The sequence below is a fragment of the Lampris incognitus genome, chromosome 8 (assembly GCF_029633865.1).
Source record: "Lampris incognitus isolate fLamInc1 chromosome 8, fLamInc1.hap2, whole genome shotgun sequence".
NCBI classification, from domain to species: Eukaryota; Metazoa; Chordata; class Actinopteri; order Lampriformes; family Lampridae; genus Lampris; species Lampris incognitus.
Window position 1 is genome coordinate 11,668,512 of NC_079218.1, and position 24,962 is coordinate 11,693,473.

A 24,962-nucleotide genomic window follows, 5' to 3' on the forward strand; every position below is an offset into this window, starting at 1 on the left:
ATTGACCAACAATCCAACCTGAGACCCTCACAGGGCAGCGCAGGCAATGCTGGCGTGGAAAATAACCTGAACCTGCAACGTTACCCAGCCTTTCAGCCATCTTAGCCTTTTTAAATGAAATACTATAGAGGCTGCAGCATTATCCTTTTCTAAAGTGGATATACCATGTAGTTCTTGGACAAAAATTATCTGAGGCTTTCTGTTATTTAATGTGGTGGATTTGTTGGGCTAGTAAGACGTGTTTAGATGGGGGGCCCATCAAGGGCCATGCTAATGCAGGTTTTCATCCAAGCCAAACACCCTACCACTGACTTTACTAACTGACTGCTCCCCTTCTGATATTGAGTCTTTGTAATCTGCTGCCTTGGTAACTGGGTGTGGTAAAAATATGCACACAACTCTTAATGGTACCTGGTCGCCTACCGCTGATCTAAAGTGAACATCAGTGTAAATTGGTAATGCCGGTGTAACGACAGGGCGGCAGTGGCTCGGAGTTAGAGCAGGTCATCTAGTAACTGGAGGGTTGCCGGTTCAATCCTTGGCTCCTCCATGCAAAAATGTCAAGATGTCCTTAAGCAAGACACTGAATCCCCCCCTAACTGCTCCCAATGAGCAGGTTGGCACCTTGCATGGCTGACACCGCCATAAGTGTATGATTGTGCAAGGGTGAATGTGAAGCATTGATTGATTGTAAAGTGCTTTGAGTGGCTGCTGCAGCTAAAAAAGCGCTATATAAATGCAATCATCCATCCATCCATCAGCTTTTTATGGGTGAATTCTTCCTGCTCTATTTTGAATGCGATGCCAAATTCCTATATTGCCCAAAATAAAACGTCATGAAAAACACAAGACATATTGAAAAAAATTCATATTTAAGAAGAGCTCACTACAGGTGACAATTTCCATAACATGAAAAATATACATCAGTATTTTGTCTTTGTACATTAGGCAAAAACTGCAATAGTCCATCAGAGAGAACATTATAAATGAGATTGAGGATCAGAGGAGGAAAATAATAATAATAAAAAAAAAAATGGGCACACATAGTGTATACGCAAACATTCGCAAACCAAATCCCCCCCCCGAAATAATCAGAAAATAAAGGTAAACTAAAGATAAAGCATGCATATCAATACCTACCTAGGACAACACAGAAGAGGAAAACAAAATGCTTAAATAACAGAAGGCTGGTGAACCTGACCCCCGAATATACCCCCAAAATTTCACCAGGATCTCAAACATTAAAATGTGTACACGTCACACTAGGGGAGTTATTGCTACACTAAATAGTTACCGATATTCTAATTATAGAGCATCCTGGTGCACTGAGCTGTTAAATCCACACCTAATCACAATTTTCATCACGGGACACAATATCCCCAACTTTTATGATATTTCAGAATCATGTTCAATGCAGGGTAGCACGGCCAAGCATTTTATCAGGAGGCACTTTCGATAAAAGAAAAAAAAAAAGACATGAAAAATGTGCATGCATGAATAAAAACGGGTGTTACTCTGCTAAAAGCAACCGAACGCGGTCGTATGACTTAAAACTGAAAATCTGCATACTCATATTTCGGGTTGCATGTTGAGAGCGAGGGACGCGCAGAGTGAGACACACTATGTAGACTCCAATATGTCAGGATTTCCAAGACCTTTCGCCAATCTCCTCATTTCTGTCTCTTGAACCAATTTGTTTTAATTTACCCGGGGGATTCTTCACAGCATCACATTCTCGCGTTTCTCCATATGTAGGGCCTCCTATTAAAACCATCTACAACAGAACTAATGGACACTACAGTCGATGAAGGCGAAATCGACTAAAAACTCAAAATTCTACCTAAACAAGCGCTATCCATTTGGTCTAAGTGTGTTGCTGGATGGAAAAGAACTTTATATATTATCCGGTTTTGTCTGTGCTATATACAGGTCTTTACAATATTTTCCTGAATGCTGAAGCAGTTCATAGACTTAAAAAAAAAAAAATGTTGGAGCATTTTTCTGTTGTTTTTGTTGTGAGTTGGCACTTGCTTGGCGGTTTTCTGTCAGCCTTTATTGTCACTGTTATGTTCTATTGCAGCCTGTTGTAAGCCGGCCTGTTCCTGCCCAAGCCGAGGAGGACAAGCCTGCCAACCAGGTGGAAGCGTGCAGGAGACCGTGCCATGTTGACTCTCAATTGGAAACCTATTGGAAAAGCACACAATATAACAAGAAAATTAACCGAATTCAAATCAGTTCAGCTGTATTGACAGTGCACAAGCGCAACAAAATACAGCAAAGGGTGAGCTTCTGGCTCCCAAGACTGGGGGCGAGCAAAATGAAAGAAAACAACTAGTACCATGACACAAATATCCAGACCGCTAACACTGACCATCCTTGACTGTATTTACAGGGTTTTCCCTGCCTAATTAACTCAAAAGACGGGTCACCTTTGTATTACTGGTCGCCGCCTTTGTTGAAAATTCCAGCAAAAACGCAAAGGCCTTATTTTATGCCAAAACTGCTGTGCCTTTTATCAGCAACTGCTTTGACGCGCTAGGTTTACGCTCAACGCAGTGTCCCCAACGTCGTCACATTTCTTGCGTCGAGCTCATAGCTCATGCGCGACTTGCCAAGGCCCGCGCCACGGAGGGCACTCGAGCGCGGAAGCGACTGGGAATGACACATTCCCAATTTTTGCAAGATCAAGGTAAACGATGAATTTCTGTTATTCGTGAGGCAAACGACTGTGTTTGTAATGAAAGCTACGTTAGCTTGAAAGCTAGGTTAGCTCAAGTTACAGAAGTAAATAAGACTGGACATCGAACCTTAGTAGCCCTACTTTTTGAGTGCCCGTGTAATGCCCGGTTTTGCGTCCCTGCCAAGAAGTGCATGCACTCAGCAAATTTCTTAATATGTATGCATGTTCAATATTAAGCTGCAGGCACAAAGACCACCACATCTAGTCTTAGACCAATGCTTGTTACAAATGACTGTCTCTCATGATTTTAATACGTGAAGACCCCACTGAGGAACAGACTCAAAGATGTCCACCTTGATGTGTGCTGCAGGGTGGCTGTTGACGCACAAGACACACTTGACTGGAAGGATCTTGTTAGACGTGACATACTACTACTACTACTACTACTTTTGGCTGCTCCCATTAGGAGTCGCCACAGTGGATCATCCGTTTCCATCTCTTCCTGTCCTCTGCAACTTCCTCTGTCACATCAGCCATCTGCATGTCCTCTCTCACCATATCCATAAACCTCCTCTTTGGCCTTCCTCTTTTTCTTTTCCCTGGCAGCTCCATATTCAGCATCTTTCTCCCAATATACCCAGCATCTCTTCCCCACACATCCAAGCCATCTCACTCAATCTTGCCTCTCTTGCTTTGACATATATATATATATATATATATATGTGTTGTTGTTTTTTTTTTTTTTCTTCCGGAAACTGTCAATGGTGTTGATAAAAGTGCTCATCAAATGAGGAGCAGAATATTAAGATAGATGTAGGTAAAAAAAACTTTAATTCATAGCAGTACAAGCCTGTTTCGTGTGTCACGCACTCATTAGCTGATATATATATATATAAAGATAGATACATCTATCTTTATATTCCACTCCTCATTTGTTGAGTACTTTTATCAACACCACTGACAGTTTCCGAAAAAAAAGCTATATATATATATATATATATATATATATATATGTATATATAAACTTTGATAAAAGAAACACTCAACGGTAGGGAAAGTGCTCAACAAATAAGGAACAAAAAAAATCCAATGAGTCAAGTAAATTCTTTATGAGACAGTACAAGCCTGTTTCATGCCATAAGCAATCATCAGCTGTCAATAAAGCTACTCAGGAAAGAACATACTATTTGCTGTCTCGTCATGCACATCACATGCACAACGTCCAATGGGGAAGGGAGAGGTGCAACATTCAAAAGTTCAAAAACACGTGATCGCTAACGGTCCAAACGAGGCGGGGGGGGGGTATTTGTGTATTGGCATGATTTATTTGTAATTACAAAATAGGTGCTTAGGTGGCATGGTGGCGCAGTTGCCTCACAGCAAGAGGGTCCTGGGTTCGAGCTCCAGGGTAGTCCAACCTTGGTGGGTCATCCCAGGTCATCCTAAGTGTGGAGTTTGCATGTTCTCCCCGTGTCTACGTGGGTTCCCTCTGTTAGACCGACGTATGTCTCTATTTTGCCGTTGTCATTTATTGTCACCGTAGCTTGGTAGATAACTCCTTTTTTCCGGCATATTCCTTCGGGGGGGGGCACAAGTCGTTCACACGGCAGTTGAGGTTGGGGGAGTCCGATTGTGATGGTGTCATTCATTTGTTGATGACTCTTGTGTTGTGGGACGATATTACTTGTTGAATGTTAGGCATGCAGCTCTAACTAATTTTGATGGTGTTCCTATTTAATATCTCCCTCAGTTGATGGTCTGGGGTAAAGCACTTATCCAAAAGTTCAGAAAACTGCTTACCTATGTTTGTGGCCACGGTATCCCTGCAGGGTGGGTTGTACCAGGTGATGTTTGGTTTTCTGCACGTGCTATTGTGCACGTGATGTGCATGACGAGGCAGTAAATGGTATGTCCTTACCCAAGTAGCTTTATTGACAGCTGATGATTGCTTATGGCACGAAACAGGTTTGTACTGTCTCATAGAGAATTACTTGACTCACTGGATTATTTTGTTCCTCATTTGTTGAGCACTTCCCCTACCATTGAGTGTTTCTTTTATCAAAGTTATATATATATCTCCTAATGAAGAACAATGCATGTACAATGCATATATATTCAATTAACAGCAAAAGATGTAACCTATGCTTGGCAGAGAAGTATTTTATTATGTGCAAGCCTGAAGTCTACCTTGAACAGCAGAAATGACTTGGCCACCAGCTGTAGACACAGAAAAAAATATCTGCTTTGCAATTACAAGTAAACCAAAGTCTTTATTATTCCCCCCCTTCATTAGATGATACACATGTGATATTTATTAGATGTTATATTTGTATATTTCAACTGTCTGCTCTTTAAGCTGTGCTCCAGCACCATTCCACTATAACATATACATAAAGTACCCCATTGGCTTGTTATATTTTTACATGTATGCTTTTTCAACAGAGCCCCGGCCCTTTAAGTCCTGGCTTTTTCAAAACAAGCCCCAACCCCTACCCCATTGGTTGTAATGTTTCTGATGTTATTTTTCAAATGTTTTCTATCCTCCCATTGGTTGCTGTGCATCATAACTAGGGGCGTGATGTGGGGCAACGTAGTATTTATTGGCTGTGTATGTTTTTTCTTTGTTGTTTAACCACACTGGCAGCTGATGAGTGCATGACACACAAAACAAGCTTGTTCTGCTATGTATTAAAGTTTTTTTCCTACATCTATCTTAAAATGCTCCTCATTTGTTGAGCACTTTTATCAACACCACTGTTTTCCTCCGGAGCTGTATTGCATCAGGTGTATTTTCTTACAGTGTTCTTTAGCAGCTGGTTTGAATTCTGAATCACAAGTCTGCTGTATAAAAAGGAGTAAACTGGAACACATACCCTGAAAATGTGAAACTAGAACCCTTGCTAAATATCACTCGAAAGCAGTCTCTTGGCTCTTTCGTACACAACGGGCGACTTTCCTTTTGAATTCTCCGTGTCTGTCCTCCCTCCACTCTTTCTGCAAAGGAGAGAAGTGGGAAAAAATAACATGTTAACAGGACATAAGCTGGAAAAGGAGGTTGCACGTCAACAGTGGGATTCTCAGTGGACTGCTAAACCCAAAATCCAATGAGCGTATTCCAAAAAAATGTGAAAAGGTAGCGCATCTCAAATTCTCAAGTCAAGGAGAACAAAATACTCACATTTGATTTGTTTATTTGGCTCACATCACAGTAGGAAAACGCCAACGTGTTTTGGCACAGAGCCTTCATCAGAGCGTTAATGTGAGTATTCTTTCCTCCTTGACTTGAAAAGTTGAGATGTGCCACCTTTTCACATTTTTTAGAAGATAAACTCTGTTTGACTTCTGTGTTCATAAATACATAAAGGTATTTGTCTTTAAATAACAGTGTGTCTACCTTACAGGCATACCTTTTCTCCCCCCAGTTGTATCCGGCCAATTACCCCACTCTTTCGAGCCGTCCTGGTCGCTGCTCCACCCCCTCTGCCAACCCGGGGCGGGCTGCAGACTACCGCACGTGGAGTCGCCAGCCGCTTCTTTTCACCTGACAGTGAGGAGTTTCGCCAGGGGGACGTAGCGCGTGGGAGGATCACGCTATTCCCCCCAGTTCCCCCTACCCCCCTGAACAGGTATCCCGACCGACCAGAGGAGGCGCTAGTGCAGCAACCAGGACTCATACCCACATCCGGCTCCCCACCCGCAGACACGGCCAATTGTGCCTGTAGGGACGCCCGACCACGCTGCAGGTTAACAAGGCATACCTTTAAAGGCTTTTTAAAAGCCATCCTATAGGGAGCACCACAAAATTCAACAAATGTTACATAGTGATCTGGTCCATCGACTTTTTCAAAACTTAATTTGCATAACTTGGGATTAAATAGTACACCAAAAATATCCTCGACAACCAATATTGTGTTTTAATTCTTATTGAATCAGTTGAACAAGTCTTTCTTCAAGGCATTATCATTTTAAAAATACCGCCACCAAGAATGATAGACATCTTACAGCAAATATGATATAAATGTGTACTACATACAGGCTCATACAGATAAACAACACTGGCTGTCATTAGCCAACTAACTATTAAATGCTCTCATCTTATCTCATCTCACCACCGTATGAATTACTGACAGCTTTCACTGTCAGTAATTCATACTCTTCTATCTTCCTCCCCATTTCTTCATGGATTCCCATTTGACTTTTTTGCAGCTACAGCCAGAGCTACATGAATGCATCTAATGCAATGATAACATGGTCTCAAGTACACAAGCCTATTAAGTATAAAGGCACAGCCAAATCCCAAGATGAGTAAACACATCTCTTATTCTTTCATTTATTATTTCACTCATCTCCTATTTTATTTTTTCATGCGTTTGACTAGTCTACCCTCAAGAAGTAAACTTACAGCTGCGTCCACGTTGGCCGGTGAATCACCATTGGGGTCTGCCAGCATAGAGATAACACTAATCATGATGGTCTCCACCGTGTGGATGGGCAGCCAGCGCTCCTCCGGCTTCTCATAACCATATTTATCCTCCCCGGGCTCGTGCAAAATAGAAATACATACATCACCATTCTTGTCAACTGGAAACAAAATGAGGAGTGTAGATTAGAATTCATGATACAGTGACGATTTGAAAGTGCAAACTCTGTGTGTTATCAAAACTGAGCTTCCAGGTCATCTATCATACACCGCTGCTGCCTGTCCCATGGCCTGGTGAAAGTATGGACTGTCAAACTATCTGTCATGGACCTAACTTTACAAGAATCAGTCAGTCATTTGTCATTAGTGAACTTTAAGCTGCTTAATATGCTCCAAAAAACAAGACTTTTTATTTATCTTTGGTAATATACAGAGATGATTTCCAGTCATTAGTACAGGTAAAAATATAATAATTTAATCATTTGTTCTGGAACTTTAACTGGTAAGCTGTATTGACCTCACTGTGGAAAACTGTTCAGCTACAGTGCCTTGCAAAAGCATTCAACCGCCTTTACATCCATCCATTTCCATTATCCAAGCCGCTTATCCGAATTCAGGTCGCGGGATGCTGAAGCCTATCCCAGCAGTCATTGGGCAGCAAGCGGGGAGACACCCTGGACAGTCATCACTCATTTAAGGATTATAAAAGACAGTCACACATCTGTTCCAACAATATTATTTTTGAGAGCCCATTAGCTCTGCATGTTCCCAAAGCCAAAATAAGGTATGTTTCGCTGACTTTTTTTTTTTTAACTAAAAACTAAAATATGGTGCTTGCATAAGTATTCAACCCCTACATATCAATACTTCGTAGAGTACCCTTTTGCTGCAACAACAGCTCTGACTCTCTTGGGGTAAGTATGTACAAGCTTTGCACATTTTTCTGGAATAATTTTTGCCCTTTCTTCTTGGCAGAATATCTACAAGTCTTGCAGGTTGGTGGGATGGCGCCTCTGGACTGCAATTTTCAGTCTGTGCCACAGATTTTCAATGGGGTTGAGGTCCAGACTTTGATTTGGCCACTCCAAAATGTTCACCTTTTTGTTGCTTAGCCATGCCATTGTTGCTTTAGCCTTGTGCTTAGGATCACTGTCCTGCTGGGAGGTGAACCTTCTCCCAAGTTCAGTTTTATGGCAGACAGCAGCAGGTTTTCTTCCAATATTTCCCTGTATTTCGCTCCATCCATTCTTCCCTCAATTTGACCAAGGTTCCCAGTGCCTGCAGATGAAAAGCAACCCCATAACATTATGCTGCCGCCGCCATGGTTCACTGTAGGGGGGGGTGTTTTTTTAGAGCATGAGCAGTGTTGGGTTTGTGCCACACATAAAGCTTTGAGTTTTGGCCAAAAAGCTCAACTTTCATCTCATCTGACACCCATACACTAAGTGGGTCTTGCTCATGCTTCGTAGCAAAATCCAAGTGTGCTTTTATATGCATAGCCCCCCCCCCTTTTCTCCCCAATTGTATCCGGCGCAATTACCCCGCTCTTCTGAGCCATCACGGTCACTGCTCCACCCCCTCTGCTGATCCGGGGAGGGCTGCAGACAACCACATGCTTCCTCCGATACATGTGGAGTCACCAGCTGCGTCTTTTCACTTGACAGTGAGGAGTTTCACCTGACAGTGAGGAGTTTCACCAGGGGGATGTAGCACGTGGGAGGATCATGCTATTCCCCCCAGTCCCGCCCCGACTGACCAGAGGAGGCACTAGTGCAGCGACCAGGACACATACCCACATCCGGCTTCCCACCCGCAGACACGGCCAATTGTGTCTGTAGGGATGCCCGACCAAGCCGGAAGTAACACGGGGATTCGACCCAACAATCCCCGTGTTGGTAGGCAATGGAAATTATATGCATAGTTTTGAGCAACAGCTTCTTTCTTGCCACCCTCCCATAGAGGCCAGATTTATGGAGAGCCCGTGATATGGTTGACTCATGCACTTTTACTCCAGTTTCAGCCACTGACCTCTGGAGCTCCTTCAGAGTGATTGCAGGATCATCTGTGGCTTTCCTCACCAGCCCACGTCTTGCTTGGGCACTTAGCTTTGAGGGACGGCCTGTCCTACAAAGCGTCTGGGTGGTGTGATACAGCTTCCACTTTCTGACAATGGATCCCAACAGTGTTCCGTGGGACATCCAAACACTTGGATATTGTTTTCTATCCCTTTCCCGCCTTCTGCAGTTTAATCACTTTGTCTCTTACTTCAGTATTATGCTCCTTTGTCTTAATTTTCCGATGGAGTTCACACCCGGCTAATGAACTTTACACAGAGTGCTTTTTATACCCATAAACGAGACTTTACTTCAATATGTTACAGGTGTACACTAATTATGTCCAACTGACCTTTCGCAAAGTGCTGCCCCAGAACGGTGCTTGTCCAATCCTACCTTAGCAACGGTTTCTATGTGAGGGAAGTCCGTCAAGCTTTCAAACAGACAGCAAAATGCCAAAACAGTGTGCCTATGGGATCTGCAAATCGGATACTAGATATCTGAAAAGTTTGGAGGGGTTTGTAATTTTCTTTCCCTTCCCGAAACCCAGAACGCAAGAAGCGCAATGTCGGCAATGGATTTCGCAGTATAGCAGACCCCATGGCCGGCTTAATCCATCCAAAATCAACAGAAATACCTGTCTGCTCAAAGCTAAGCTTGCTACTAGCTATTATTGATAGCTAATATAGCTAACGTATTATTAGGGTTACTTTTACCCACACAATGATCATTACCATTTTCAATATATCAACGTATTACTAACAAAATAACATTATTAATGCACCTGATGAACGTAACCAGCTTAGTCTGTGGCCAGAGATACCTAATTTAATGATAGCTAATGATAGCTAGCCCACTAACATAACTTTGTTATGCTAGTCACAGGTTAGCCAGGTTCCACCTTTCATTTCAGAGCATAAAGGCCTGCGGGGAGGGTCGGCTGTCAGTCTGACCTCCTCATATCCGGCCTATTTTAGGCGTTTCTCCCCCTCTGTGAGCTCCAGGTGGGGACTGGCAGTTCGGAAAAGTCATCCCGCCCACGGAGGCATCTCATTTGCCTTATTTTGTTGAAAATAAAGGTTCTGGTCCGAAGGTAAAAAAATATATATCATGGGGCGGTTCCCCCAGCCCCGGGGCATGTCCCTGCCGCCCTGCGACCCCCAGGAGCCCATACAGAATCCCCGAAAAAGCCTGGATAAAAGAACGCCATGGGGAACCTTGGCCAAAATCAACACTATAATACGGTGATGTTGACAATGGATTATTAAAAATATACCAATAATAGCCGAAATATTTAACTTACCCTACAGCGCAAGAGCACAATTGGTCCACAATGTGTTTCAGAATTAGTTGATGGGGTTTCTCATTCTTTGATTGCGACCGGTAAGCTTTACTCTCAATTACAGTCACATCCGGCAGCCCCGAGTCCACACAAGTCAGTTTTACTTTTAATATTCTGAATGTGTCCCTCCTGCTACTGCAACCCCTTCTGCCTTTCACAGGATGATATTAAGGATGAATTACTCCAAAATACATCACTTATTTTCTCTGGGAATGCGCCGATTTCTTCCTTCATGTTTTGGGGTTTTCTGGCTACTTCCTGGATGGTTCTGAAAAGCTCGATGAGCATAGCAACAGTAACTAAGGAGGGGCCGGACTTTGCGAAAGGTCAATTGTGTTTACCTGGGTTTTTTTCAGGAATAATTTGTCATTTGTGTAAACTTGGAGCATTCAGAGCACAAGGGGTTGAATACTTATGCAAACACTATATTTTAGTTTTTAATTTATTAATAAAAAGTCAGCAAAACATAACTTATTTTGGCTTTGGGAACATACTGTTAGAGCTTATGGGTTCACAAAAATAATCTTGTTCAGGAACAGATGTGTCAATATCTTTCATAATCCAGAAATTAGTGATGACTGTCAAGGGGGTTAAATACTTTTGCAAGTCACTGTAAATGTTGGGGGAGAAACAACTAGTAACCAACTATAATGTCATTAATTAGGGGTACCAACTAACAAGAATTTGGGAATATGATTTGTATTATGATACAAATGTCACAATTCAATATAGTATGATACATTATAATATGACAAACACTGCAATATATTGCAACATTTTCCTCAAAATTTGGGAAAAAGCTAGCCAGAGTGGCGCTGTTAACGTCTGTTGTTCTGTGCAGCCCTGTTACAATACTGCACCTGCCACCTAGTGGTCAGAGATGTAAACTAAACAATGAAGCAGTGCCGCTGCCAAAGCTTTTGTGTATAATCACAATGACCAATTCTGTATTTTCCAAAAATGTATACAATATTGTGAAAAATGGTACCCCAATACTGTGTATTAATATTTTATTACACACTTATCAAAATAAGATGAGCTTTAAAAATACAACACACTGCGCTCAATTCATCTGGACACCAGGTTTAGTGGGAGAAATGTTTCATTCCTCATCCAAGTGACTTCGTCAGTCTCAGCTGACTAAAGGCATCCCCAACCTTACAAACAGCAGTTACATAATAACCGAATGTTGGAGATACCTGCAGTAAGTCGAGACTGACAAAGTCACTAAGATGAGTGATGAAAAGTTTCTCAAGATCAAGTTTCACTTTGTCATATACATATAAAATTTACCATGTACCTTCAAATGCAATGAAATGCATATGCCCTGGCTCTCTCAGTCCTTAGACTATATAAGGAAGTAATACATAATAACAACAAAAATAAATAAGAACTCAGAATTCCCACAAAATAATAAATAACTTAAGTTATGTAAGGTGCCTACTGTTCATTATTCGGATCTCCTGGAGGTAAAAACTGTCTTTGAGGCATCTGGTATGAACTCTGATGCTCTGTAACAACCATTGTCCTGAGGGAAGGAGTGAGAACAGACTATGTGCTGGGTGGATAGTGTCCTCTATGATACTTAGGGCTTTCCTTCTGCAACGGGTGGTATACATGTCCTGAAGCTGTGGCAGTGCGGGTCCTATAATTTTTGAAGCCACTTTTACTGTCCTTCTCAGTTGTTTGTGGTCCTGTTCAGTCAGGTTGCCAAACCACACCAGAATACTTCCAGTAAGGATGCTCTCTATAGTCATCAGATAGAAATTAACCAGGGTTTTTGGGAATATTCTCAAATTTTTTTAAGACATCTCAGAAAGTATAGTTTCTGTTGTGCCTTTGTAATGATACAACTGGTGTTTAGAGACCAGGAGTCTGAGATCTGAATGCCTAAAAATCTGAAGTTCTTCACAATTTCAACAGGGACACCACTGATATAAATTGGTGTGTGAACCATTTTGGACTTCCTAACATCAACAATCATCTCCTTTGTTTTCTCAACATTTAGGGAGCGGTTGTTATCTTGACACCATATGGGTAGGTCCCTCACCTCCTTCCTATAGGCATCTTCATTGTTGTCATTTATCAGTGCAATTACTGTGGTGTCATCTGCAAATGTCACCATGCTGTTATGATATCTGGCAACAGTCATGGCTGAACAGTCTGTAGTGTAAGGGACTGAAGTAACAACCCTGTGGTGCTCCTGTGTTGAGAAATATGGTAGGTGAGTAGCTGGTACCTGCTTTCACTATCTGAGGTCTGCCTGTCATAAAGTCATATAACCACTCACAGATGCAAATACAAAGACCAAGGTCCCTAAGCTTTAACACCAGTTTAGATGGTAGAATGGTATTAAATGCAGAGCTATAAGCAATAACACTCTGATACAGGTGTTTTTTCCTTCAAGGTTGTTTTACACAACATGCAGAGCCAATGACACAGCATCTTCCACAGATCTATTTGACCCACTAAACTTTGTGTCCAGATGAACTGATTTTACTTTCTGGGATTTCCAATCTGCGTTATTGAGCATGCATCAAGACAACACACTGTGCTAAATCTCTATTAAGTGAAACTGTTATAAAACCTCCTAGAATTCAATGACCTCACACAATTTAAATACACTAAAGAAAATATATTTCCAAAATGAAAACTCTGACAGCTCCATTCCCCTTTTTACCAAACAGAACCAGTGACAAAAACCGGCAAATTTAAAGTGCACAACACTTGTACATACCATTGGGATGCCATATATCTGTGATAAATTTCATTTTAGGTGGCCTGAGAGGGTAGTCTTTGGGAAAAGTCAAATGAGCTTTAAACACACCACCTTCACTGTAAAGAAGAAGAAAACGAAAACTCAAGATAATCAAGAGTTTAAGTTTGAAAGATTAAGTCCTCTTTAAATGTTCCTATTATAGCAATTAAATATCAATAAACAAGTGTTAAGACTTACTAGAGTGTGTCTGGAGGTCCGATGATTAAGACTTCCCATTTGTACAGGTCATCGTCGTCTTTCAAGCCGGCTGAGAATCCCTCAACTGGGTTTTTATTCAGCTCTGAAGATAAAAACAAGTGCCTTTAAAGTGACATCGTGTTATTTTGTTTATTAATTTATTAAGATGTGGGGTGTGAACACAACAAATTGAGATGTCTGGCGCTTCAATACCCCACTTACTTCCACTGCTATTGCCTCAAATGATCTGGTGCGACAAGCACAGGGAGTATTGTCGCAAAACTAGTAAGCATGCAAAGATGGTGAAGGAGATGTGATCCTTTATTTGCACAGAGGAAATGATGATCGATATGAGGTATGGTAAAAATGAACATGGGATTTTAGATGGTTTTTTTCCCCTCAGCAATGGCTTATTGGTGGTTGAGGTTGCAACAAAATCTGTGTTACATTGCTTAGAAAAAAAACAAAAAACTACAATCCCACATTCATTTAATCATGCCTCATGAAACCATGACGTCTCATTCGCTAAATCAATAGAAAAATTGCACAATATCGTTTTAAAAGTTAAGCGACAGTCAGGCTTCTGTATTGCCACCTATGTTAACTGAACTTACTGTTTGCTGCTACAAAGTAGACAATGTAACCCTAAGCCTCACCTTAGGCTCAGTTTCTAAGAAGCAACCTGCCGTAACCACACAGACCATCATAGTGCAGGTCATTGTACTGAACCACAGAATCTGGGTCCTCTCAATTGGAAAGTGGCAACATGGTTTTAGGCATATATGAACAGCATTAACGCTTCATGATTTACTTTTATTGGTGGGGGGCACCAATATTCAATGATCTTTTTCATCTGATAAACCAGAAATACTGAACTACTTGTCATTACCACAAATATAGTGCCCTAAAAAGATTATTTGAAAGATGCCAAAAGAGATTGTCACACTGACTGGGTAGTAGAGCACAGTGAGCCCTTTCTCCCAAAGCTGGAAAAAGTTTTGGCCTTGAAGCACTGAAAAAAAAAAGCCTTCCAAATCTAACACTGTTAACATGGAAAGAGTACCAGCTGGGCTTAAAGCAACTGATCATTTAAGAATTTCAAAATCTGCAATTTAGAAAATTATGGTCCAATTAAAGTCCAAATCCATGCAAGTACAATGTGATTAACAGAGATAACTGTTTTTGTCAACCATCTGATTTACTGTGCTTTGTATAAACCTTATTCAGAGTTCTTTCTGAGAACTGGTTGCACGCATGCCTGATAAAGTTAAGGGTCCCAGTTGCTGGCATCTAGCCTGGAAACAACAGACAAAGGACGATACGGCAAGCAGCGGTAAACAATGATTTAGAAAAGAAAACCACACTCTCACAAAGCCATTGCAAATATTTATTAATTGACATTTTGGTAAACTTAGTTGCCTTCTTCAAGATATCCTTCAGGAGAAAATAGGTGTACGGCTTTCTTTTCTTAATCTTAGGATAATGATCCCATTTGCCAGCACCTTAGGGCTGTCAATGAATATTCCAAATTTGAATATATAACCAAATTGTAAAAAAAAAAAACAACAAAAAAAAAACAGACATTCAAGTGTGAAAATTAATATTTGTTTGTGGGGAAAAAAAGCAGCACTACCGCAGCTGTCTGCCTTGCGAATTCTCACGAGGACCTTGACCACTGCACTGAATACGCTGCATGATGGACAGGGGTCACACAATGTCACTTTCACTGGTTGAAAATTAGATTTAGGTCAAGCTGAAACGAGAAAATAATTCAACAACAACTGGCATCTGGGTAGGGTAGTGGTCTATTCCATTGCCTACCAACACGGGGATGCTGGTTTGAATCCCCATGTTGACTCCGGCTTGGTCGAACGTCCCTACAGACACAATTGGCCAGGTCTGTAGGTGGGAAGCTGGATGTGGGTATGTGTCCTGGTCGCTGCACTAGCACCTCCTCTGGTCGGTCAGGGTGCCTGTTCGGGGGGAGGGGGAACTCAGGGGAATAGCGTGATCCTCCCACATGCTACGTCCCCCTGGAGAAACTCTTCACTGTCAGGTGAAAAGAAGCGGCTGGCGACTCCATATATATGGGAGGAGGCATGTGGTAGTCTACAGCCCTCCCCAGATTGGCAGAGGGGGTGGAGCAGCGACTGGGAAAGCTCGGAAGAGTGGAGTAATTGGCTGGAGGGGAACCCCCCCCCAAAAAAATTTCAACAACAACTGTGTGATAACGATGGCAGAGAGTTCAAAGCCCAACTCAGCCACAGATAGTGATTTTCACTCCAAAAAAATCAAAAAAGCCCTGTTTGGAAATACTTCGGATCTTGGTCAGAAAACGAAAAAATTGTGGAACCTTGAGATAAAGTTGTATGCAAGATATGTAAGCTACAGTAGTTAGCTTACCATTCCACCACGAGTAACCTGAGGGCACATCTCAAAAATAGCACATCAATTACACATTATTCATCTCACTCTCGGTCTTAGAGACAGCGCGTTCTCATTTCTCACCCAACCACAGACAGACAGAGACAGAGAAAGTGGGGAGGGGGGGGGGTCTATGGTCTTTAAATGAAGTTTCATGGTATAGGACATTATTTGTTTATTTTGTAATGTGTAGGTATGTAGAGGTTTTTAAAGACATGTTTACATTGAAATAAATATACCTATACAAGTAGTTATGCCTCTGGTTGTATTGGTTTGCCCTCTTATAGACATAATACACAAAAATATATTCAAATGGGTTCGAACCCATGTATTTTTTTTAGAAGGAATAATCGAACATTTTTGGCCTCCCCCCCCCTTTTCTCCCCAATTGTACCCGGAAAATCACCCCGCTCTTCCAAGCTATCCCGGTCACTGCTCCATTCCCTCTGCTGATCCAGGGAGGGCTGCAGACGACCACATGCCTCCTCCGATACATGTGGAGTTGCCAGCCGCTTCTTTTCACCTGACAGTGAGGAGTTTCGCCAGGGGGATGTAGTGCGTGGGAGATCATGCTATTCCACCAATTTCCTCTCCCCCCTGAACAAGTGCCCTGACCAACCAGAGGAGGTGCTAGTGCAGCAACCAGGCCACACACCCACATCCGGCGTCCCACCCGTAGACATGGCCAATTGTCTGTAGGGATGTCCGACCAAGCCAGAGGTAACACATTTTTGTCCAATTTTGACAGCCTTACAGCACCTAAACAGTAGAGGTGTGCATCATCTCTCTTTTTTTTTTGTTGCGGCGGTAAGCAGTCACATTTCTGGAGCCAAACTTGTTATATGCTCACTAAAATGAAGGAGCATAATGTTCTAAAGTTCTTGGTCGGGCAAAAAAAAAGAAAAGAACTAATGAAGTCTTGAACAGAATGTTAGAAACAAGATTACAAGCAATATAACTTTGGTTACATAATTCAGTTATCTAATGAAGCTTGTGAACTTGGCTGACTGCGATATAAGATGTCCACATGAGTTAACGAAAATGTGATCTCTTCACTGTTAAATTAATTGGATCACTGACTGCATGTAAACATAGTCAGTGAGTGGGCCCACCACTATCCCCACAGTCAATGTGTGAGGGTTCAAGTCCCACCCAGACAGAATTGGGTTAAGAATCCCAGAATCAAGGGGTTTGATTCCCACTGAAAAAGAACTGGATTTGGGTCTCGGAGGGAAGTATATATATTGTCAGTGCTAAAAGGTGACTGTATGGGTTCAAGGTTCATTACAGCTGATGTTAAGGGGTGAGTCCTGGCTTAATAGAAGTGGGTTAAGAGTCACAGAGCTGGGGATTTGCTTCCCACCGAAAAAAGAACTGGATTCATGTCCCAGGCGAAAGAAGACATCAGAAGTGACTGAGTTCGTGCCCCCCCCCCCCACAGCCATTGTTGGGGAGTTTGAGTCCCACCAAAATAGAATAGGGGGTTTGATTCCCACAGAAAAAAAGAAGTGGGTTCGTGCCCCAACACCAGATGAGAGAGACATCTACCTCCTGGAAACATCTGTTTGACCAGATGTTTTCGTTCCATCCGTTTGTTTGCTTCTATTATCACAACCCTCTTTTGAGCTGTGCACTCTCAATTCATGTGAAACGCATTGCATTAAAATGTATGAAGCATGCTAAATAAATGCAGTTTGGCTGGCTGATTGATTGGTGGAGATTTTGACTGACTGACTGACTGATTGGCTGACTGGCTGACTCGTTGATGGACTGACTGATTGGGTGACCGAGTGATTTGGTTGATTGACTGACTGGCTGGCTGGCTGACTGACGAAAGCCTGTGTCACAAATGGGGATTGTAGAATGTTCTCGCGCCAGCAACGTCTCTTGGATCGGAGCTAACGTCGGAGTTAGCTGGTTAGCACGCTAACGTTAGCCGACATTCGTTTGCAATTAATGTGGTAAATTACCTGCCAGCTGTCTCCTGAGTAACAACGCCGACTGAGGCTCCGTCATGGTTCAGCGAATATGGACGCGGTGATCTGAACGTCGATGTTTCGGGCTGACGGGGTTTAACTTTACGTTCTGTAAACAGTGTTGCGCTCGTTCTATTTTCTGTTTGTCGTTCTCGTCATTCTTCTTCGTTGTGAATTGCTTTTTTTTCTTCTTCCTCGTTACAAACTATCAGAGGGTCACAAAAAAAAGTGTATAGCGCCACTAACTGTTTTGGAGTACGTTATGTCCTGAATTACTAATACGCCTTCAGTCAATTAAATCCAGTAAAAAAGAAAAGAGAGAAGTTGTCCATATGATTAAATTATTTTAATTTATTCAGTGTACACATGTCAATTAGATGATCATCCAAAATATGAAAAAAAACCTTAAATTTTGCTGAAAGCAATCAACCGCATATAGCAATTAGATGGATGGGATCGCTCTAATTGTTTCCACTGCATGTATTTAAAACGCAAGCCATCAATGCAAAAAACGACTCAGTTACATTATATAAAGCAACATATATAGAGGAATATATATATATATATATATAAAATCCTGTGAATCAAGTAAATTCTTTATGAGACAGTAGAAGCTTGTCTCATGCCATAAGCAATCATCAACTGTTAATAAAGCTACAGGGAAAGAACATACCATTTACTGCCTCGTCATGCACATCACATGCACAACGTCCAATGGGGAAGGGATATATATATATATATATACGTATATATATATATATATCAACACGGATACAGGAAAAAAGATTTTAATGCATAGCAGTACAGGCCTGTTTTGTGCACCTCGCACTCATCAGCAGCTAATGTTTTTTTCACAAAGAATCATGTGTGTGTGTACGTATGTAACGAGGAATTAAAGCGGAATTAAAAAAAATAAAGAGGAATTACTGCCTCTTTAAATGATATCAAAACCTTCCCATTGTTCAGTTGAAACACTGGTGACAGCATCACATCACATTGGGCTTCAAAATTGTCAAGACTTACTACTACTACTACTATTACTATTACTTTCGTCTGCTCCCGTTAGGGGTCGCCATAGCAGATCATCCATTTCCATTTCTTCTTGTCCTCTGCGTCCACCTCTGTCACACCAACCACCTGCATGTCCCCTCACCACATCCATAAACCTCCTCTTTGGCCTTCCCCTTTTCCTCTTCCCTGGCAGCTCCATATTCAGCATCCTCCTCCCAATATACCCAGCATCTCTCCTCCACACATGTCCAAGCCATCTCAATCTTGCCTCTCTTGCTTTGTCTCCCAATTGTCCAACCTGAGCCGTCCCTCTAATATAATCATACCTAATCCTGTCCTTCTTCATCACTCTCAAATTAAAATCTTAGCATCTTCAACTCTGCCACCTCCAGCTCCGCCTTCTGTCTTTTCGTCAGTGCCACTGTCTCCAAACCATATAACATAGCTCAGGGGTGCCCAACCTTTTTTGAACCAAGATCTACTTTTACATCTGTCAGCCAGCTGTGATCTACCAGCCCAAATATGGAGCCATGTTACTGTAATACCCATTCAATACACACGACAAACAGAAAATAATACAGTACAATAATTCTCTCAGTTAGAAAAGTAGAAATAAATGTCATTCTCAACCTTAGTGGGACCGCTGACACTGGGAGGAGGCTAGTTTGTCATAGTCAGGGTTGTAGCAGCTGGTTACAAGCCTTAGGCAGGCCACAAGGTGGTCGTCTGTCATTGTGGCTCTATACTTCGACTTGATGAGCTTCATGTGAAAAAAAAAGCAGATTCACACAGGTATGTTGATCCAAAATATGCTGTGAAGTTCAAGGCACATCTCCTTAGGTTGGGGCACTTTTCCTGCAGCTCCCCGAACGCTCCCTTCATCCCTTGTGTTGCCCTGGCTTTAATCTCGATGTCATTTTGAAGTGTGAGGATCTCGTACTCCACAGCAGAGCTTTCCGGGTGAAACAGCGGTGCCACTTTGGAGGCAATGTCATCCACATCAATACTTCCAAATGGAAAACACAGACAGCTGGCAACAGGCTCAATGGATGCAAAGTCAGTAAAGCGCCTATCAAACTCTGACAAGATGCTCTGAACTTGCTCCTCATAATATGCATTATCATGCTGTGCTGTGTCGTTACCCTGACGTCTAAGTTCTGCCTGCATGTGAGCAAAGCTTCGCAGATCGCTGCGTTGACAGCAGTGGGCGCTTGCTTTTAAACGCCTTCACTGAGCTGATCATGTTTATTACATATTTATCCTTTCCCTGTAGTTCTGAATTCAGCTCATTCAGCATGCCAGTGAGATCGGTTAGGAATGCCAAATCCAAAAGCCACTTGTTGTCCTCTGGCTGTGTGTATTCGGCATGTTTAGCGAGCTTGAGAAAATCTTTGATTTCAGGCAACAACTCACTGAATCTCTCCAAAAGTTTACCTCTGCTCAGCCACCTTACATCCATGTGCAGCAACAGGTCAGTGTGTGTTCTGCTCCTGTCTCCTCCATGTGTGTGCGAAATAGCCTCGTCTGTAGAGGCTCCTTGCCCTACCCGAGCACACCATCTTCATAGCTAATAGCCATCACTTCTTTCATGTTTAAGATCTTCCCACACAGCACTTATTGATGAATTATGCAACGATAATTAAGGAAGTCCGGGAAAAATCACTTTGCTTGCACAATCCAACAAACCCATTAGTACGGCCTACCATAGCAGGTGCGCCATCAGTTGTAATGGAGATGAGGCTAAAAAGGGGCAGTTTATTCCGGTTAACGAATTCCACGAATGCTTGAAAGATATCTTTGCCTCTAGTCTGTTCTTTAAGTGGCCAAATGGTGAGCAGCTCTTCTCTTGTAAACCTTCCCTTTAACTCTTGCTGGTACCCTTCTGTCGCAAATCACTCCTGACACTCTTCTCCACCCACTCCACCCTGCCTGCACTCTCTTCTTCACCTTTCTTCTGTACACCCTGCTACTTTGTACAGCTGACCCCAAGTATTTAAACTTATAGGCCTTCATCACCGCTACTCCTTGCATCCTCACCATTCCACCGTCCTCCCTCTCATTCACGCATAGGTATTCTGTCTTGCTCCTACTGACTTTCATTCCTCTTCTCTCCAGTGCATACCTCCACCTCTCCAGGCTCTCCTCAACCTGCACCCTACTCTCGCTACAGATCACAATGTCATCCGTAAACATCATAGTCCACAGAGACTCCTGCCTGACCTCATCCGTCAACCTGTCCATCACCATTGCAAACAAGAAAGGGCTCAGAGCCGATCAGAATCAGAATCCTTGATGTAATCCCACCTCCACCTTTGAACCCATCTGTCATTCCAACCGCACATCTCACCGCTGTCACACTTCCCTCATACATATCCTGCACCACTCCTACATACTTCTCTGCAACTCCCGACTTCCTCATACAATACCACACCTCCTCTCTTGGCACCCTGTCGTATGCTTTCTCTAAATCCACAAAGACACAATGTAACTCCTTCTGGCCTTCTCTATACTTCTCCATCAACATTCTCAGAGCAAACATCACATCTGTGGTGCTCTTTCGTGGCATTAAACCATACTGCTGCTCGCTAATCATCACCTCTCCTCTTAACCTAGCTTCTATTACTCTTTCCCATATCTTCATGCTGTGGCTGATCAACTTTATACCTCTGTAGTTGTTACAGTTCTGCACATCGCCCTTGTTCTTGAAAATCAGTACCAGCAACTTCTTCTCCACTCCTCAGGCATCCTCTCACTTTCCAAGATTGTGTTAAACAATCTAGTTAAAAACCCCACTTCCATCTCTCCTAAAGATCTCCATGCCTCCACGGGTATGTCATCTGGACCAACTGCCTTTCCACTCTTCATCCTCTTTATAGCTGCCCTCACTTCCTCCTTGCTAATCCACTGCACTTCCTGATTCACTATCCCAACTTCATCCAGCCTTCTCTCTCTCTGTTTCTTCATTCATCTGCTCATTAAAGTACTCCTCCCACCTTCTCAATACTCTCCTCACTTGTCAGCACATTTCCATCTCTAGCCTTGATCGCCCTTACGTGCTGCACATCCTTCCCAGCTTGGTCCGTCTGTCTAGCCAATCGGTACAATTCCTCTTCTCCTTCCTTGGTGTCCAACCTCTCATACAGCTCACCATACGCTTTTTCCTTTGCCTTTGCCACCTTTCGCTTCGCTTTATGCTGCATCTCCTTGTACTCCCGTCTACTTTCTTCATCGCTCTGACTGTCCCACTTCTTCTTTGCCAACCTCTTCCTCTGTATACTTTTCTGTACTTGCTCATTCCACCACCAAGTCTCCTTGTCTTCCTTCCTCTGTCCTGATGACACATCAAGTACCTTCCTAGCGGTCTCCCTCACTATTTCTGCAGTGGTTGCCCAGCCATCCAGCAACTCTTCACTACCAACCAGTGCCTGTTTTAACTCCTCCTTGAACTCCACACAACAGCCTTTCTTCTTCAACTTCCACCATTTGATCCTTGGTTCTGTCTTCACTCTCTTCCTCTGCTTGGTTTCCAAAGTCATCCTACAGGCCACCATCTTATGCTGCCTAGCTACGTTCTCCCGTCACCACCTTGCAGTCTCCAATCCCTTTCAGATCACGCTTCCTGCATAAGATATGGTCCACCTGTGTGCACTTTCCTTCACTCTATCGTCAACCTGTGGTCCTCCCTCTTCTTGAAATATGTATTCACCACAGCCATTTCCATCCTTTTCGCAAAATCCACCACTACCTGTCCTTCCACATTTCTGTCCTTGACACCATACCTACTCATCACCTCTGTTCCCTTCACCAACATGCCCACTGAAGTCCGCTCCAATCACCACTCTCTCCTCCTTGGGTACACGCTCCACCACCTTATCCAACTCACTCCAGAATTCTTCTTTCTCTTCCATCTCACACCCAACTCTTGGGGCATATGCGCTGACAACACTCATCAGTACACCTTCAATTTCCAGCTTCATAGTTATCATTCTGTCTGACACTTTTCACCTCCAACACACACTTGACATACTCTTCCTTCAGAATTACCCCTACCCCATTTTTCCTCCCATTCGCACCACGGTAGAAGAGTTTGAACCCACCTCCAGTGCTCCTGGCCTTACTCCCCTTCCACATGGTCTCTTGCACAAACGGTATACCTACCTTTCTTCTTTCCATCAAATCAGCCAGCTCTTTCCCTTTACCAGTCATAGCGCCAACATTCAAAGTTCCGACTCTCACTTCCACGCTCCTACCCTTCCTCCTCTCCCGCTGCCTCTGGACATGCCTTCTCTCTCTCCTTCGCTCAACGGTAGCATAGTTTCCACCCTCCTGGCCAATTTGATTTGGCAAAGATTTTACACTGGATGCCCTTCCTGACGCAACCCTCCCCATTTATCCGGGCTTGGGACCGGCACTAAGAACGCACTGGCTTGTGCATCCTCAGTGACTGTGTTCAAAAAGTAATGTCCGTTTCTATTCTACCTGGTCAGATTCACCTCAATGACATAACGAGGTGTTAGAAAATACAAAACATAAAAACCCTTGTGCTCCATGCCTATGCACAACAGTCAAGGGACACACATAACATGACTTTACTGGTGAGGCCGAGTTCATCAACTGAACGTTAAACCAAATAAAAGGTTATTATTGTAACCGGTTATTTTCTTGCCCGGTGCGGGATTCGATACGAGGTGTACTGCACCACAAGGCGACATCACTTACCGCTCGGCTAAAGGGTCAGACCCGTTAACTAGGGGGCTAAAGGGTCAGACCCGTTAGCTAGGGGCTAATAATGTGTCTTATTAGTAGTTTACATTATGTATTCGGCTAGTATTGATAGCATGTAGTTAGTGTAAACTACTAATAAGACACGTTAGCCCCTAACTAACGGGTCTGACCCTTTAGCCGAGCGGTTAGTGACGTCGCCTTGTGGTGCAGTACACATCGTATCGAATCCCGCACCGGGCAAGAAAATAACCGGTTACATTAGCAATTAGGGCTAATGGCTTAGCACTGCAGGTGTAGAGTTAGCGATCACTGAACAACTGAACAGTGTTACGCAAACACACACCCCATGATAACCGGCTCACAACGCAGCCCCCCCTCCCCCCATAAATACACACATAGACTAATGGCATATGGGAGATGTTCTTCAGTTTTCAACTTAGTTAGCCAGCAATTTTATTCACTTACCGGACAGTCCAACCAACCCAATCTCGGAAAACGTGACAACCCCGGAATATCTTCCGTAGTTATGGTTGTTGAGGAGTGTTGTGTTGTCGATCATCAGCTCTCCAAAAAGGCAGCTGCTTCAGCCGGCGTGTTGAACTGGTGCCTGGTACCATCTGCTATCATCAGGGGCGGATCTACAGGGTGGCAACAGGGGTGGCAGCTGCCACCTCTGGGACACAGAGGCAATGAGCCCCTAGCAATAGCACTGCGACACTGTAAGGACTTTAAAGGCATACATCGAGGTGGGCTGGAGTTAAAGTTTCTCTCTATGCTGATTATCGGCTTCTGTATGTCTCTGATCCAGCTTTATCACTCCCCTGCATTCTAGACATCCTGAATCAATTTGGAAAAATCTCAGGGTATAAGATACATTTGCAAAAAAAGGGAACTCTTCCCTTTAAATTCTGAAGCAGATGCTCTTCCTCCTAGCCTTTTCCCCTTTAAAAGTGTTCAAGATGCTTTTAAACACTTGGGAATTGAGGTCACTTGCTCCTTTCCAGCTACTTCTGCAAAAAAAAACTTCACTGCTCTTCTTAACAAGCGTAAACAGGATATGAATCGCTGGTCCTCTTTACCATTATCATTAATGGGGTGCATTAACCTAATTAAAATGATAGTATTACCAAAGTTTTTTTTTATTTTAGAAATTTAAAATTTAAATTTTAGTTTTCTTAAAATGTGAAAATCAATAAAATATATTTACAAAAAAATTGTCAAGACCAAGCAACCTATCAAATTTAATTTGCACAGCAAAGTAGTACATATTTCACTTTCCTCTCTGCAGCTAACACAGTATGGGAAATACTGCAGTTTTAACATTTATATCACAGTAGAATCAATTCAAGTAAAGCAAACATTGTGTTACGTAAA

At 42.7% G+C, this 24,962-nt stretch overlaps 1 protein-coding gene across 2 annotated transcripts; it reads right to left on the reverse strand.

Moving 5' to 3' along the window:
* Positions 1-867: 867 nt before the first annotated feature.
* Positions 868-18,003, reverse strand: ube2g1a (ubiquitin-conjugating enzyme E2G 1a (UBC7 homolog, yeast)). Of its 2 annotated transcripts, XM_056284589.1 has the most exons (7): positions 17,847-18,003; positions 13,453-13,555; positions 13,234-13,331; positions 7,083-7,261; positions 6,088-6,396; positions 5,554-5,674; positions 868-2,184 (listed from the first exon to the last, which is right to left on the reverse strand). In XM_056284589.1, exons 1-6 carry the CDS (start codon positions 17,890-17,892, stop codon positions 5,588-5,590), a joined length of 822 nt encoding a protein of 273 aa, XP_056140564.1. In that variant the 5' UTR covers positions 17,893-18,003; the 3' UTR covers positions 868-2,184; positions 5,554-5,587. The 2 variants fall into 2 exon arrangements, with proteins under 2 accessions (XP_056140564.1, XP_056140565.1); XM_056284590.1 differs by lacking the exon at positions 6,088-6,396.
* Positions 18,004-24,962: the final 6,959 nt, after the last annotated feature.

Bases quoted from the DNA above. Each gene is read 5' to 3' on its own strand.
- ube2g1a (XM_056284589.1), bottom strand. From the start codon at position 17,892: ATGACGGAGCCTCAGTCGGCGTTGTTACTCAGGAGACAGCTGGCAG. The intron at 7,262-13,233 runs GTATGTACAAGT...TTTTGTTTCCAG, and splicing joins AGATATATGGCATCCCAATG to TTGACAAGAATGGTGATGTA. The intron at 5,675-6,087 runs GTATGCCTGTAA...TCTCCTTTGCAG, and splicing joins TACAACTGGGGGGAGAAAAG to AAAGAGTGGAGGGAGGACAG.